The sequence below is a fragment of the Toxorhynchites rutilus genome, chromosome 3 (genome assembly GCF_029784135.1).
Source record: "Toxorhynchites rutilus septentrionalis strain SRP chromosome 3, ASM2978413v1, whole genome shotgun sequence".
NCBI classification, from domain to species: domain Eukaryota; kingdom Metazoa; phylum Arthropoda; class Insecta; order Diptera; family Culicidae; genus Toxorhynchites; species Toxorhynchites rutilus.
In genome coordinates this window covers 190,882,300-190,899,364 of record NC_073746.1, presented here as the reverse complement: position 1 = coordinate 190,899,364, position 17,065 = coordinate 190,882,300, and the positions used below count along the sequence as shown (strand labels likewise).

Here is a 17,065-nt window from a genome sequence, read left to right as displayed (position 1 = left end):
TTTCACCAACCCTCTTCAACATTGCCATGCAATCTCTATTCGAGATTATCCCGGACCATATAAAGGTCATAGTCTATGCAGATGACATCACTCTTATCTCTACGAGCTGCTTCGGCTTAATTCAGAGAAAGAGGCTTCAAAAAACCTTAGACTCCATCCAAAACTGGGCTCTAAAAACAGGTTTTAAAATTTCCCCGGAGAAATCCAAACACATACATATCGGAAAAGCTCTCAGAAGGAGAACCTATCTTCAGCTCAACAAAATCCCGATCCCTACAATGAGGACATTGAAAATACTAGGGGTTACTTTCGACAAGAAACTCAACTTCCTATCACACTCCCAAAAGACCAAAATAGCCACCAGAAAGAAATTGAACATCATCAAGTCTATCGCAGGCAACCTAGCCTCTGGTCATAGAAAGACGTTGCTAAATGTTGTAAATGTTTGGTTGGTCCCACAAATCCTTTACGGAATAGGCACCTTCAGCCGTGGAGGGGACAGGGTGTTAAACACCATTCAACCAATTTACAATAAAGCAATTAGGCTCGCAATTGGCGCTTTTCCCACCAGTCCCACTCTTGCTGTAATGGCAGAAAGTGGGCAACTTCCCTTCACCCACCTGGTAACAAAAGCCATCACCAATAAAGCCATCCGTCACTTGTCACTCCCCGAAAGCGACCACAATGTCCCATTAATACATAGAGCTAAAACATGGTTCAAAAATCTCACGAACAAAGATCTTCCCGATATATGTGAACGTTCATCTGCGACGGGAAGAAATTGGAACGTCAAACCGCCGAACATTAACCTTGAACTTCTCAAGACAGTTCGAGCGGGAGACCCTTCTCCAAAAGTCAAAGCCTGCTTCAATAACCTCGTTGCATCCAATTTTCAAATCAACCACCAGGTATACACAGATGGTTCAGTCAGTGCCGATGGAGTTGGATGTGGAGTCTTTGAGAGTAGATACACTGGTAGCTTTTCTCTTCCACCGCAATGCTCCATCTTCAGTGCGGAAGCTTTCGCCCTTTTAATAGCTACCCAAGAATGCACCCATGAGTTTCTTCCTACCACAATATTCTCAGACTCAGCTAGCTGTCTCCACGATCTTCTGAGTGGAAACAGCAAACACCCATGGATTAAGCAAACAGAAGAGGCTGCTTCAAATAAAAACATCTCCTTCTGCTGGGTTCCTGGTCACTCAGGAATCCGTGGAAACACAGCCGCCGACATACTGGCCGGCAAGGGCAGCAAAATAGATCCCCCAGACATGCCCTGTCCTCCATCTGACATTGTCCGCTGGGTAAAACAGCAAGTCCGTGAAAGCTGGGACATAGGCTGGATAAACAGCCGTCCCACTCATCTTCATAAAATTAAAAATTCCACTCTCCCTTGGGATGACCGCCTCAATAGTAGGGAAAGGCAAGTCCTTACCCGTCTTCGAATTGGGCACACTAACTTCACCCACTCACACTTGTTCTGCAGAGCCGAAAAACCCCAATGTGCTTGCAACGAAGCTCCGGTTTCCGTTAGCCATCTTTTACTTGAATGTCAACATACCAAAGATGCTCGAGTCCGACACAACATAGGTCAGAGTCTCCGAGATATCCTCAGTAGAGACGAGACCCAAGAAACCAATTTAATTGCGTTTCTGAAAGAAACCGACTTCTTTGGTAAAATCTAAACCGAAATACTAAATACCTTGGAAAGTGCTTATTAAAGTTCGCCACTTCACAGTCATGTATGCGTGTTTATGTGTGTATACACATGTATGTACGGGTCGGAAGGAAGGTATTCATACATGTATATACACGCATTCAATAATATTAAATAACAAATAATATAATATATACTTTCATACCCACATCTATCTTCTATCCATTACATTATACTTTAATCAACTTCCTATTCCTACAGCCACACTCACCAAGGAGAATAAATTCATTAAATAAACCTCTCCATTTTTCAGCTATACTATATACCATTAAATTCAAAACCACTATATTTTATTATCTATTCAAACTGTATTTCATTTCATTTCACCCCACCCCACACCTACTCCTCCCCTCTTTCCTTCCCATACCACTCCCACCCCCTCCCAATCCACTAATCCCACCCAAATCCTTTCCACTCCTTTCCTTCCTATCCTCCTGAGAGGGGCCGTTTTGTTTTTTGGCTTTGGAACACGCCTTTCGCTAGGTCACTTGTGCTTCGTTACTGCTTTGGTCCTCGGATCAGTAAATTTTTACTTTTCTTTACAGCATATATTAAATATCTTATGAAGCATAGGATCCCTTCCTACCTTCTTCTTTAACCGAGAGTCGAGCGGACGGGTCTGATGAGTGATTTTGTTGGTTTCCCTTTCGCCAGTCCCCTCTGGACTGGTTTTATTGTGGCTCTTCACTGGGCTGGAGGCGAATGAACTGCAAAGTTTAAAGCCTCTTAAAAACAAAGAAACATGAAAACATGAAAAATACATTCATTACGATTTGTTCGCTCGTTGGATTCACATACAGGCTAAAAAAGGTCCTTTTTCAGGATCACAAAAAGTCTAAAGAGTTTATTGTTTTGTTATCACTCGATATCCCCATCTTGTTCGGCTAAACCTTTCTGTTTAGCGATTGCATTTGCCACTCGCCACAGCTTTCACAGTTGGAAAATTTCTTCCTATCCAGCTTGTGACATATTTTACAGTAAATTACATTCAATGGCACGTCGCATTACCACCACTCAGTGCCGGATTGGAGGTAATTTTAACCTGTAATTGAACATTTGCGATGACAGTGGTACAGTGTCGACTTTCAATGTGGGGTCATAATTTGGATCTCTATGTTTACAAAAATGTCCAACTAAATAAGTCGCATTACATGTCCGTCAAATTAGCTAAATGTCGAACTAATTGTAGATTACTGTACTTTAAATCTGGAAACAATTTAAGAATTGGTGAAAATTGAATAATCAGGAAAGTCCCCAACTATCAATAAGCTCAAAACAACTGCCAAATTCACATACTCATCAGATCCTGGCAAACAAATTATGAAAACATCAATTTGTGTTTTATTATTATTTTGGATAATGTTTTAGAAAGCATTGAACTTTATTTCCTAAACTCTTTTTTGGAAGGTTTAATGGCCCTGAAAAGCGCCTTGTTTTATGGAATGGTTCCAATTTAGAAAACTTAGTACTCGTGGTTTTGAAAAAAACCATTTCGAACGCCCTCGAAGCCGGCTTGTTCTGGATTTGCCACCAAAGCAGTTTGTATAAAGAACAAATTTTTTTCTTCTGCTACCTGATGCCGTTTTGCGATTGTGTTTGCCACTCGCCACTCGCTGCAACTGCCTGTTGTCTTGATGTCCACCGAACCGAATGTGTTCTGTTCCGAATGCAGGTTTTCTTATCGTCGCGAGCAGCTTTGCCAGCTAACTCGATCACTTCGGCGGCCGAAACTATATAACGCCGGCTAGGTGGACTGGTACACAGGTACTAACGCGCTCGACCTAGCTACCCTTGCGGGGAACTCCAGATCAACACGAGCGGGAACTCCAGATCAAGGTTCGAGCGGGATTTTGCCTTTCCCTTCACTTTTCCTCCTTTGCCATATCCAACCATGGCTGCTTGTGTTGGTTTGTTGATGTGAGGTGATGCGAAACGATGTGGTGTACGGTTCGGATGAGAATGATCGTTACGGCAGCGGAGAGGGGATTTTTAAGCTGACTGGCTGGCTCGAGAATTACGCATGTGTGAGACTGCGACCAATGTTTCCCTCATTTTTTTCTTTTTCCTTTCCAATCGTGCTTCATTCTATTTCGCTGCTGCTCTGGTTGCCCGTTTTGGTCGGTACGATTTGAGGAGCACAAAATGGACCAATCAAAAATGGGCACATAGTGTATTTGGACAATGCTTGATATTTCACAATTATTCAATTATTTATCTCAAGAAAAATGAAATGTTATTCGTTATGATAGATGCGTAGATATATTTCCTATCAATTGATGCAAAAACCTTTGCGATCTATTGAGAAATGCTCGAGTTATAAGCGTTCCAAATCTTGCATTTTTTCCTACTTGTTCAGTGCCTAGATTTCCATTTCACCCCCTATATCTTCCGGTTAGACGTAGTCCTACGTCAAAAAACCTTCAACTGACGGTCGTGTACGCGGCTGTGCATTTATTTTTGATGTGACTGCTGAAGCCGAGGCAATGCATTCGTGGTCAGGTTCAAACTACATATTGACCCATAACCTTAGCGCAAGGGCAGTATATGATGGTCACCAAAAATGTACACCGTTTACAAGACTGCCCTCATGAAAATAAAAAATACGGGTTACGAAAATCTGAGAACCACTATATCGGGTTATCATGGAATGGCTGTATACATATGAGGGGCTCAGAACGAAAGGGGTGTAAGTGACTTGATCGATTTCTCTTCATCAACCTTTTTCTTTGTTTAGTAAATCAACTGCAAAAACGTTCCAATTTGAGTTTGCTATAGAATCCGATAGATGACGTTCTGACCTCAAGCATAACAAAAAAAATATTGGAACCACCTAGTTTATGGTTCAAATGGTTCTAATAGTTGCTTGGGAGTGTAGCGTAAAATTCGAGAAAACAGGACAACTTTGTTCAATTATTTATGACCAATAAAGACATGAAATAAAGTATGTCTACATGTAGGCATGATCTCCGGATGATATTCAGTCTATGTTAGAGCATGGACAATGGACTACAAATGGCCCCTGTCGCCAAACAGTTGGCAGTAAAGGTTTATTGCTATTTTTTTCACCGCCATTACCATCAGTTTGTTTCGTTTTTCGTCTTATGTGCTTCAAGATTGCAAGATTGTACGACAACAACTTGTTACTATCATAATATAAATAAAACAAGTGTACCAAATAATGACTAAACCAAGACCTACCTTTACTTTTGGACTGACTAAATACAATAATGGGTTGGCTTTTAGGCGCTCCGACTCGTCTATTTGCCGTCGTACCTCCTCCCTCCTGGCTGATCCCAACATAGATACCTCTTCTCTACTCATAGTAGTGGTAGCAAAAGGAAGTTGTTGGACATCGGGTAGTGATTTCTTCCGTTGCAAAGTGGTATTAATCGGCATAGACTGCAATGGATAATTAGTAAATCGTCAATAGTATATGCATCTGATTCGGATAGACAGGTGGATCATGGGTCGGGAGTCTGTAACACATGTAAGAGTATCTAAATAAACTTAATCCTAAAAACACAGAACGAACTAGTTTTATTATGAACCATTCTGCAGAAAAATTATGGGTAAATTTTTTGCCGCAAAGCCTTTTCCACCTAGCTAAAATTGAATATGGTGAAAAATAAATTGGTCATACCTCCAATTGATGAAGTCATTTTTTCCTATGAATGATGATATTGATGGAATACAAAATAATTTAGGAAAAAAACACCCTTCTTCACCATAGATTAGAATAAGTTGCCCCCCACATGCTTGTAACTTATAAGGTGACCGCTAATCGTTGCAATAACGGGAACCTGAATACAATGTGTTATGCGAATGGACCGTGTTTCGCAATGCAACTGTCCTTTTTTGGTAATACGTATGTCCGAGACAATGGATTACATACTTGCTCAGCTACTTGTGGGAATGCAAAAACCAATGGAGGAGATCGGTGTCGGTGTCACATAGGAAAAATGTTAAAAGGATTCAAATAATACTTCAATAATATTTTTTATTAAAATTTTGCCTCTAAATCTTAATCCTAGTATTTTTACTGTGTCGTTAATTCTACACTCGACAAAACATTATGGAAACGAAGCGCGAAGTCGAAATTTAAAGTGATTTTAGAAATGCTGTAACTTCGTGAAAAATCAACACAAGAAGTTGAGATATAAGTAATTTTGAAGCATCACATTTTAGGTTTTGAGATGTAAAACTTGAATGTTTCTACCTTGTTGTTTGTAAATGCAGTGGATAACAATATTGGAAATAAAGAAAAAAAAAAATAAAACAATTTTCTGTTTGCAGAGATTTTGTAGATTAACATAGTATTTTATAAACCGAGTCAATAATGAATCGAATTAATCTTCTCAATCAACATTCGTTTGAATTCAAGAACGCTCCTGTAGGCCATTACCCTTTCTCTAATGCAAAATTTTTCAACCTTCAGAAACTTCCTTTCGAATGCGTTGCCCAGGGAGTATCACGTGTGGAGGTACTACAACTCCAGACGCTCCAAAGGCGAACATTACGGTGATGTTTTGTTTCCCGGGAGCTTGCTCTACTTCGTAAACGTTGCGGGATCCAGTGAGGACAATGACCTCTTTGTTTTGGGGTGAAAATAAAAACTTGTTTCGTCCCCGTTATAAACGCTTGAGGGATCCTCCAAAATTACACTATCAGGTTCGCAGTCGCATATTCGTCTACTATTTTGAACCATCTGCGAAGATCTTGTTCGCTCACACGGCTACTTGCTGCGAATACTGCTTCTGGAGTACGGAACGAAAATCCGGGATTGCGTCACATAAAACCAGAATTGTGTATAACATTCAGCATGATTTTGTAGTGTTCAAGCCTTTCAAAAGTTTTGCGCACCTAGTCGATTATTACAGAACGGTGTGATCCGTGGGTTTGATGACAAATATTCACTAACTTTGAAGAGCAGAGCATGTCGTGGAACTGGAAAACCTCGATCCTGCATTTCCGAATTTTTTAAATCTTCATTCCGGATTTGACAGCCTGAACGCATCGTGAAATCGTTTCCTCTGAATATTTTTTACGTGAAACTTCCTTTCGTCGGGGTTGATAACGTTGCGAAACGTTGATAATTATTTCCAGCTGTGCAGTAGAACACCGATCATTCGCGAAAGTGAGTTCCATATTAATTCTATAGAGCTTCCCGAGATAATAGGGGTTCTACTGTATAACCATACAATATTTAAAATTACCTGAAGCTTCCTGAAGCTTTTGAAAATGAAACCGTTATTCACAAAGTTGAAAAAACCAACAAACAATGCACTGTGACCAAAACCGACCGCGAAAAATAGTGATGTTTCGTATGTTACGATAATCAAAACAATGTCACTTTCGCATGCTACGATTATGGGTCAGATGTAAAATTGTACCAATTATGGTGAGTACCTTACAAAAATGCAATTGCAATTGCACAGCGTGAAAACGTTAGATTTTCGTACAACCATAATAGGAACATAGCATCTCTGCTTTTCATCTTTGCAGCGATTTCGTACAACCATAATAGGAAGCTTTCGATACTTCGACAATTGGCACATAGATGTAAAATTGTACCAATCATGGTAATAAAAAATACATGTTTATTACGATAAAATCGTATAAATTGGTCGAATCACAACATCAAGAAGGTTGTAATGTATGCGTCTACACTGTGTTTGCATCAAAATAGCCACCTCACAGCATAAAAATCTCATTTTCAAACTAAATTTTTCAACAAAAGAACAATGTTTCACATGGAATCAAGTACCAAAATCGACAAAGAAGAGATTTCTGGCGTTTAAAAATCTTATTAGAGCCTTTAAAAATAAGATATGTTTTCTAAATTAAAAAAAACTCACTCATATTACCATAAAAGGTACTATTGCGATGATATGTACTTCTACCCTAGTCTGAAAGTACAGTTGAAGAAAAGATTGTCAGCCACAAACGACGTAGAACTAGTCGATTCTTCCTCGAGTCCTAATCGAATGTTTTGCGGTTAACATTATTTTTTTCATTTTTAATCAATACTCAACTGCCATTACGATGGAGGATCTGCGTTCAACATTTAAAGAATGATGAATGATTTGGAGCGCTCATAGCTTCACCACGAAAAATATTGCTGCTGAGTGGACATTCAAAGTTTTTTGCTTCAGAATGCATTCTCAGACTAGGGGAGGGTGGCCCTGACCCGACATTTTGAAATGCAACGGTAATTCATCACATAAAATTCTTGTTTTCTGGCAACCTCAGTATTGAAATGTGTTTTCTGCTAATCGGTGTGGTTCATGAGTGTTAAGAAAGGGATGGCAGGCCAAATCAGAAGTCCCTTTTTTCGACTTTTCCAAAAATTGTGGACCTAAACCAACCCACGACCGACCGTCTATTGTATGGGTGAAAATAAACTGCGAACGGAAAACAAATATAAACGTTGACTTCCGGGCAACGGGAGAAAACTCCTACGATATGGCTATTAGGTAAATAATACAGCGGAAGTTGAAGTCGAAGTCGTAATGTATTTAGGCATAGGCCTTTTCGGAAACTGAAATGATGGCGGAAACCGAAACGGAAACAGGAATGGAAACGGAAACTCAACGCTCAACACCCATTGCTGAACGCTCAATGCCGAAAGCTCAACGCTTGAGGCTTAACGTTCATCGCTAAACGCTTCACGCTTAACGCTCTCCGCTCATCGCTCAACACTCAATACTCAACGCTCAACGATCAGCGCAGTCAATACGCAATCACAAATGCCCACACACAAGTACGCTCATAAGCACACACAGCCACAAATAAATGCTTGAACACGTTCGTCGCCTCGTCACCCAGTTAAGGATGACACTTTCCCCGTTCGAATTGAATAGAATATGCGCTGTAATATAGAGATGGGCAAAACGGTTCATTTCAGTGAGCGACTCAGAGCCGTGAACTCAATGAAAAGGCCGGCTGAGCGGCTCGACGATACTTGTATGAATTACAGTAATCACTTGTGTTACACTAAATGATTAAACCAAGAGAGGAACGAAGACTACTGCCAAAAGTTCAGCCGAATCGGACTCGTAGTTTTGTTTTGACCCTGTGTGGAAGCGGGCTTGTCCGCGGATTTGAGAAAAATTTTAAAAAAAGGAATTGCACCGTCGCCACGGCCAAATTGGTCGAATTGCACCGCGAACTGCTGCCCCATCAACCCTATTCTCCAGATTTGGCCCCGTGCGACTTTTTTTTGTTTCCAAACTTGAAAAAGTCACACGCCGGGCAGAAATTAGAGTCGAATGAGGAGGTCATCGCCGCCACGGAGTCCTACTTTGCAGACCTCGAGAAGACGTATTTTTCAAATGGATTAAAGAAGTTGGAGCATCGCTGGGTCGAGTGAATACTTTTGAATGTAGAGCTATTTCGAGGCAACATAGTCCGAAACAAAAAAAAGTTCTATAACTCTATCATTGTTGAAATTCGAACATATGCGTAAAAGGATTTTTTTTCTATCACCTCCTATCACCTCCTGAGAGATTCTGGATATTTTTTTTTGTGAGAAAGGTGTTTTCTGATTTTAAGGGGATGAATCAAAAATTAAATTCTCATTTTATATTCAAATAACGAAAAATATATATATATAAAAACAAATAAATGAATAATGTTTATTGACTCGATTATATACATTGGAAAGAAATCCGAGACTGTATACAATCGAGTCCGCGCTGTATATATATAAGAAGAATTTCGCGATTTTCAGTCTGTAAAAATAATTGAGGGACTCAGAATGCAAGGGGTGTAAGTGACTTGATCGTTTTCTCTTCATCAACTTTTTATTTAGTTAATAACTCAACTGCAAAAACTTTCCAATTTAAGTTTGCTGTAGAATCCGATAGATGAGGTTCTGACTTATTTTCCACGTTGGTAAATACAGCTGGGAATGTATTTGCAGCTAAGTTATGACCCAAAGAGAGAGTCGATGTAGAGAAATCGATCAAATTACTTACACCCCGTTCATTCTAAGCCCCTCAACTGTCAATATAGACAATTGGAAGCATTCTCATTTTCCCCTTATGTTTGTTTCGGTTTTTCCCCATCCTTAAAAAGCGATGAAAAACTTAATTCGATTTTACGTTTCCATTTAATGATACAGATTTGATTTCACTGGAAACTCAGTTGCGATTTGTGTTACAATTGCCCAGTATGCCAATGGTCTTCAAGATATGATATTGATCGAATAAAGTCAAATGAAGCTGACATGATAATGTTAGATTTACCTCGACTGGTGGGGTGTCAATCCAACTTTCTGAAGCTCGTCGAGCCAGTAATGCTGGAGAATAGAGGAGGTAGTCCTCATCTTCCTCTTCTTGATACCAAGGCATTCTAACGAAATGTCAACACAATTCCACAATTTTTTTGTATACTCAACCACTATCGTTCACACTTGTTCACAATACTGAAAACAATGTAGGAAATTTTGACACGTGTTTTACTCCTCGTTTGTTAACACCGTGTGCAATAAGTAAACACCAACAGTAATCTATCGGATGTCAACGATTTTCCCCTGGATGAAAACATGAGGGACCATCACAGTTCACAGTTCACTGATCCACTGATCACAAGTTACGCGTTTGGCTTTTGAAAAAAAAATCATATTGATTATACTCGTAGTTGAACTATGCACTAAATATTCAAATGAAAGTGATGACATTAGAGTCAATCTGAATTGAATATTAGAAAATAAGTGATTATATTTTTATACAAATTATTCTGGTATTTCCCTGAACCGGAAGCAGAAGCTAATATTTATTCAAAAGAATACTCATTCACATTTTCACGATTATCCGTGCTATCGTTGATAAATAAGATATAGCCACTACCACTTAAAAATAGCTGAAAACAATAGCGGCGGGGACATCATCTTTTGAATGCTACGCTTCTACTCTCGGTTTAAATCTATCATCCAACTGTATAGTTTCAATTCATCACTTTTATTACACCATTTTTGCTATATACATTCTTCCCAAAAAAGAAACCTTTTGTATCCTATGTTATCCGGAACATGATGAATTTTCTAGATTTTAAGCTGAGTAGTTTTAGAATGTCAGAATACCGATCAGAAAACCGATTTTGACTAGTGAATATGGATGAAAATATCAAAAGAAATTTTGATGACCAAGTCGAGAGTGATACTCGTCAAAAGTACGATGCCACTGCCGCTGCTGCTGCTGCTGCTGAAAAAGTTATTTCTAGATGCGTGAGAGAAATCGAGAGAGAATGTTCAATGACTTGGTCACAAAGCGATGTTCAAAAATGAATTGTCGTGTATTAAATCTGCTGATTGCTGAGAGTAAAATCAAATTTTCACAGAATCTCACCACAAATGAAAATGGATAGACAATTATTATTACATGAATTAATTGATGTACCGGAAAAATAAAATATACATTCAAAGGAAAGTTTGGTTTAAACCATCGTTGTGAGCCGAGAGAAGAAGCTAGAGCTTCTCCTCGACGCATGTGCAAGCAATGTGATTTTCATTTCTGTGTAATAATTATTTCACAAGTTACTAATATCAATCGACATGTGGGAAACCGAGTTAGCAGGCGCACAAAAATCGTCGCCACAACAATCACATGTGAGGGGCTTAGAATGCAAGGGGTGTAAGTGACTTGCTCAACTTTTTCTTTAGTTAATAACTCAACTACAAAAACGTTCCAATTTATGTTTGCTATAGTATCCGATAGATGAGGTTCTGACCTATCTTCCACATTGTCAAATACAGCTGGGAATGTATTTGCAGCTAAGTTATGACCAAAAGAGAGAGTTGATGTAGAGAAATCGATCTAATCACTTACACCCCTTTCATTCTAAGCCCCTCATGTAAAATCCAGAAAATAAACAAATTTGAAAAGTTGAACCAGTTGAACCAAACGAATCCTGGATTTCGCCGAGGCAACACTGAACGGCAAGCAGCACCAATCCATAGTCTACCTAGTCGGCAGCCGATTTTCCGACACGTGAGTTATGTGGAAGGATTGGATTGTAGCATCGTGTTGCTTAAATGAAAAGACTAATTTTGCATTGAGAATAATCATTAGAATTCTGCACATATAACATTTTTACAGCAGCAGAGCTAATTTGACAGCATATTAATATATGTGAAAACATAGTTTACCAGAAGTAAAATAAAAATGGCTATACGAAAGTGGCTCGATAAGTTTTGCGATGATCGCGTATCAATACTTCAAACCTGATACCAGCGTTGAATAGTTCAACGTTTTCAATGGTATACGTAGTTAGAACGTTTTGACATTCAATTGTGTTTTGAAAAAGTCGTCTTAGCTAAGCTATGGAATGGGAACGTGAACCGTCTCGTGAAGTGATTTGTTACCACAGTGTGCCGATCAACTGTTGGGCAAAGGGTGTGTATTAGGGTGCCAATGAAAATGGTCATCTCGAATTTCAAAAGGTTACCCCAAAAAAAATGTTCACCACCTCGAAAAAACACCCTATCTATATATATATATATATATATATATATGAAAATTGGTATGTAAGCGTTTTTGGAGCCGGGGAAGGTTTTCATGATAGTTTGAGACCCCTCCTCCCTCTCTAAGGGGGGGCTACCATACAAATGAAACACAAATTTCTACATTACTCGAGAATTAATCAAGCAAAACTATGTTAATTGGATTTTCAAATAATTTAATTGATCATTACTTTGAGGCTTAGAAAAAAAGCTGTCGAAGTAGCCCGGAACATTAGCGACGTGTATGGAGAAGGTCTACAGCACAGAAATGGTTTGCAAAGTTCAAAAATGGCGACTTTGATGTTGATGAACCGCCCCTTTTGAATTTGATTAAGAACTTTTTTTATTTACAATATATATATTATATATATATATATATATATATATAACTATATATATATATATTTTTTTTTTTTTTTTGTCACATGGACAGATAAAAAATGGATTTTTTGTCACATGGACAGATAAAAAATGACAGAGGAATTGCAAAAGTATGGGAAGCAAACTTGGTTGGAGATGCTCGGTGAAGGGTGCACTTCATGAGTAAGGTACTCATGATATAAAGACATAAAACTTGACTGAGGTGTGACAAGTCACTTGTTGGGTCTTGCTGTCTGTTGAAGTTTATCCCGCCCATGGTGTTTATTAAGAACAAAAAAAAGGAGAAAACACACATCTATAGAAAAAAATAGCTAAATAGGGTCCTTCGCATAAAATTAAAAAACATATACTTATTTCCTAAACTATATTTCGATAAATAAAACCTAAAATAAAATTGAAATAACAGATTAAAAAATAGCTATTTAAGGGTTAAAAGAAAGACGGCACATAGTCATACACAACACGAATTAAGGATTATATACAGCACAAACAACATTACACGACACATTAAAACATCGCTGCGGTTGGTAGTGCTGAAGGCGATGAAAACCAACCCGGATTTGGCGGGTCGTAGAGGTTCCGGTTGGAGCGAGTCGGGACTTGTCTGAACCACGCGATAGAGACTAGACGTGTCCTCAACTACCAACGGAAAGTAAATCCGCGACGATTCAGTGGAATTGTAGTTTCTACGAAGTCCTTTCACAAAAAAGGAAGTATCATTCCGCACAAACCTAAACCGAACTAGCGGTTTGTGGCGGTCGCGTACAGTGGCGCACCGTTGTGTCGAAGAGGTTGAGTCGTGAGGGTTGGCATTATCGTCAAAACCCCAGAGCGCGGTGTGGCGTGGCCGAGGATCCGTACCGGCACCCTGAACGACGAACGAGAGGACAAGGCGGCGACGATCCGAATCTCCGCCAAACAGGAGAACCAACGCAGGACCGAGGGAGTATCAGCGGTGGTCAGAACCTACGCCGAAAGCCGTGGCAACGCAGGAGCGCGGCAGAACCAGCGGCGGGCCCTGACACGACACAATACACACATGTGAGCATTTGTAAATCTGAGTAGGAGTTAGGGAATTAGGGCAGACAATAAATAGAATAAAGACCGTCTCTTTAGGAATCTATAACGTGTTGTTTTCCCTTTTCTGAGAAACCTAATTTGGCTGGAATTGAGCCGACCCTGGGAGGGAAAAGAAGGAGTACATGCGGGCAGCTGGGCGTAGCAAGCCTTTGTTACATATTGGCGACCAACGAAAAAATTTCCACATTTTTTCTAGGTTAGCTCGGGGAGGGAAAACCAATAAAAAATTATTGCTTTTGTCGGTGATTCTGGTGATTGAGCCCAAGTTCACCTTTGCTAAGCAAAAAAAAAAGAAAAAACACTTCGATACGAATTGCGTAAATTGCGTGCGAAAAGCTGGCAAAACTCTATATAGAGACTGCATGATCTTTGATGAACGTATTTCAACAGTGCTAATCTTCAATCGTAGAGCGGTTTTTTGTTAGTTTCTTTCGCGAATAAAAAGACTAGAGAATAAACTTAATTTATTAAAAAAAAAAAATCAGTTCGAATATTTAGTGAAAAAGAATTTCTTTTGTATTCAATTTCCGCCATTATCATTTCGCCATGGAACATTTCATCACACAATACTTTGGGTTGAATGTCGCGCATTTGTTGGACGACGAATTATATCACGAGTTGGTTATCCGTCGCATTGATGCCAGCTCAGGTTCAAGAGCATCGCTGGAACGAAAGTGTAGAGCTGAGCTGAAACGAGAAAAAGAAGAAAATAAGTTAGAAATCGATTATGATAAAGCATGGGAATCATTGATTGATGAACTCGAAACGTGTGTAGGGAAAGTGCAAGAGATTAGAAATGCTCTAGAAAGTAGGCGGTATAAAAAAGCTCCTGATCAAAAGTTCAAGTCTCGTTTACTTCATTTACTCTTTCGTATGCTGAGAGCAAAAGTTCATGCTACAGAAGAGCCTGATAAAAACTCAATTTCAGAAACAGCAGGTCAGTGTGTGAGGCTTTTGAATAGTTTTTACTCTGTTGCATCACCGTATCCAGAAGTACGGAGAGCAGAGATCGATATCGTAAATAATAGCTTACTTAGAATGCGCTATGCATTACCTGATGAACAAAATGCAATCGTGATAGAAAATCCAGTTTTTCCAAATGAACAACCTAATTTCCAGAGCGAAACTGAGCGTATAGGCGAAGAGAATACTTCGAGAGAAAGCAGGGTAAATGAGTTAGCACCTCTTGAAGAAGAGGATGAACATGAATTATTTGAGGAAGCGGTAGGAGGTGAAAGAAATTTAGAAGTGAGTGAAGTGAGTGCGCTTCGAGAAGAGAACAAGCAATTAAAACAAATTTTGGAACAGTTGTTAACGCGCATGGAAAAATTAGAACCCACAATCAACAATAAAAAAGTGAAATCACAAGAGAAATCCGAACAGTTGAAAAATAGTACACCATTTGATAGAACGACCGAATCGATTCAATCGAAAGAGTCACATTATTCCGAGAATTCCAAACCAAAGTTTGCGTATAGACAATTCTTGGATTGGTTGATAAAAGACCAAAAATTAGTAGAAGCAAAATTAAATGACATTGTAGAAAGATGTGATCCTGTGCAATCCGAAAAGGTGTCACCACAACCACGAAACCAAGATAATTTAAATGCTAATAAACGATTTCCAATTCACAAATGGAAAATTCGATACGATGGTGCGGATAACGGCCGTCGATTGAATGATTTTCTTCGTGAAGTCGCATTTAATGCTAGATCAGAAGGTTACACAGATGATGAATTATATAATTCAGCATATCACTTATTTTTGGGAAGAGCAAGATCGTGGTACATGGAGGTGAATGCTCAAAATGAATTGAGAACGTGGGATAATCTAGTAACAGAGTTGAAGAGAGAATTCTTACCACCGGATCTAGATTATTTTTATGAACGCCAAGCGCATCTTAGAAAACAAGGAGCGAAAGAGCGATTTCAGGATTACTATTCAGATATGACACGTGTTTTCCGAAGTATGACTACCCAATTGGAGGAGAATAAACGATTCCAGATTCTTTTTCGTAACCTCCGTTCCGAGTATAAAAATGCAATGCTTGCAGCTAACATTACAACGATCGCTAAAATGCGAGAGTTTGGGAAAAACTTTGATTCCATCAACTGGCAGTGTTATACACGTATTGAGAAAGAAAACTCGAGAGGGTTTAAGCGTAATGAAAATCAAGTTAATGAGATAGCAACGGATAAGAGAGACAACAATTTCCGACAGTGGAATAAGAGAGAGAACGCTCAGAGAGATCCCAAAGCTTTGAGCAAATTTTCTGAGTACAAGAAAATTCCCCCCGCTCAACAACAAAGGTCATATCGAAACACACAATCACAGTCGGTGAACCAAGCACAAACACGTCATTTTCAAGAACCCCAACCTGGTCCGAGTAGAAATCTGAACACAATCGAGAAAATTTTGAAATCATATGTACCAATTAAAAAGGGAACCTGTTTTAACTGTCATGAATATGGACACAATTTTCACCAATGTGTGAAAGAGAAAAGAATATTTAGCGAAACATGTGGTTTCCCAGGTTTCATAGAAAAGGACTGTCCTTATTGTCCACCAAAAAACTTCGAGAAGACTGCTCTATGAGGCAGAGGAGTCAAACATCATTTCCCGAAAGGCCTCATTCTGATAGAAGTGACATAAGTAATATCCTTGGACAACGCGGTTACTATCCTGTACAGTCTGTTCCACAGTGTGACAAGGAGGTCAACACAATTTTTCTCCACCCACACGGTGATAACAGACCGTTTGTTAGAATCGATTTGCTAGGGATGAAACTTTTAGCTCTTCTAGACAGTGGTACAAATAGAAACATTTTGGGAAGAGGTTCCGAAAGAATAATTGCAAACTTGATTCTTTCATACATACCATCAAATTTAACCTTAGTTACAGCTGAAGGACATCCAGTAGAAGTGTTAGGAGAAATTGATATTCCAGTTTCATTTAATGGAATAACGAAATTTGTATCGTTTGTTGTCGCTCCCTCATTAAAGCGACCATGCTATCTAGGCATGTCGTTTTGGGGCGAATTCGGAATTTACCCATCACTCCGAGATTCATTCATTGAAGTGATAGATGAAATCGAAGATCACGGAGAAGATGAATTATCACTCAGAGAGCAAGAAGAACTGAACGAAGTCAAAAAGTTATTTTTAGTACCCACTCCTGGAGATATAGGTTGTACTAAATTACTCGCACACTCTATTGAAATCAAAGATGAGTTTCGAAACCAACCTCCAATACGGAAAAACCCATACCCATGGAGCCCTGAAACACAACGTAAAATCCATCGAGCATTAGATAACATGATCAGAGACGATATTGTTGAATCATCACGATCAGAATGGGCACAACCTGTGGTCCCAGTTGCGAAGCGA

The 17,065-nt window shown here is 39.2% G+C and overlaps 1 protein-coding gene across 9 annotated transcripts in view; it reads right to left on the bottom strand.

The window, feature by feature from the left end:
• The window catches only part of LOC129778586 (uncharacterized), a 108,243-nt gene that overhangs the window by 10,623 nt on the left and 80,555 nt on the right, over positions 1–17,065 (bottom strand). For all 9 annotated transcript variants that reach the window (XM_055785573.1, XM_055785570.1, XM_055785571.1 and 6 more), the window contains one exon: positions 4,916–5,116. In XM_055785573.1, coding sequence (XP_055641548.1) covers positions 4,916–5,116 — 201 coding nt within the window. The remainder of the gene's footprint in view (positions 1–4,915; positions 5,117–17,065) is intronic.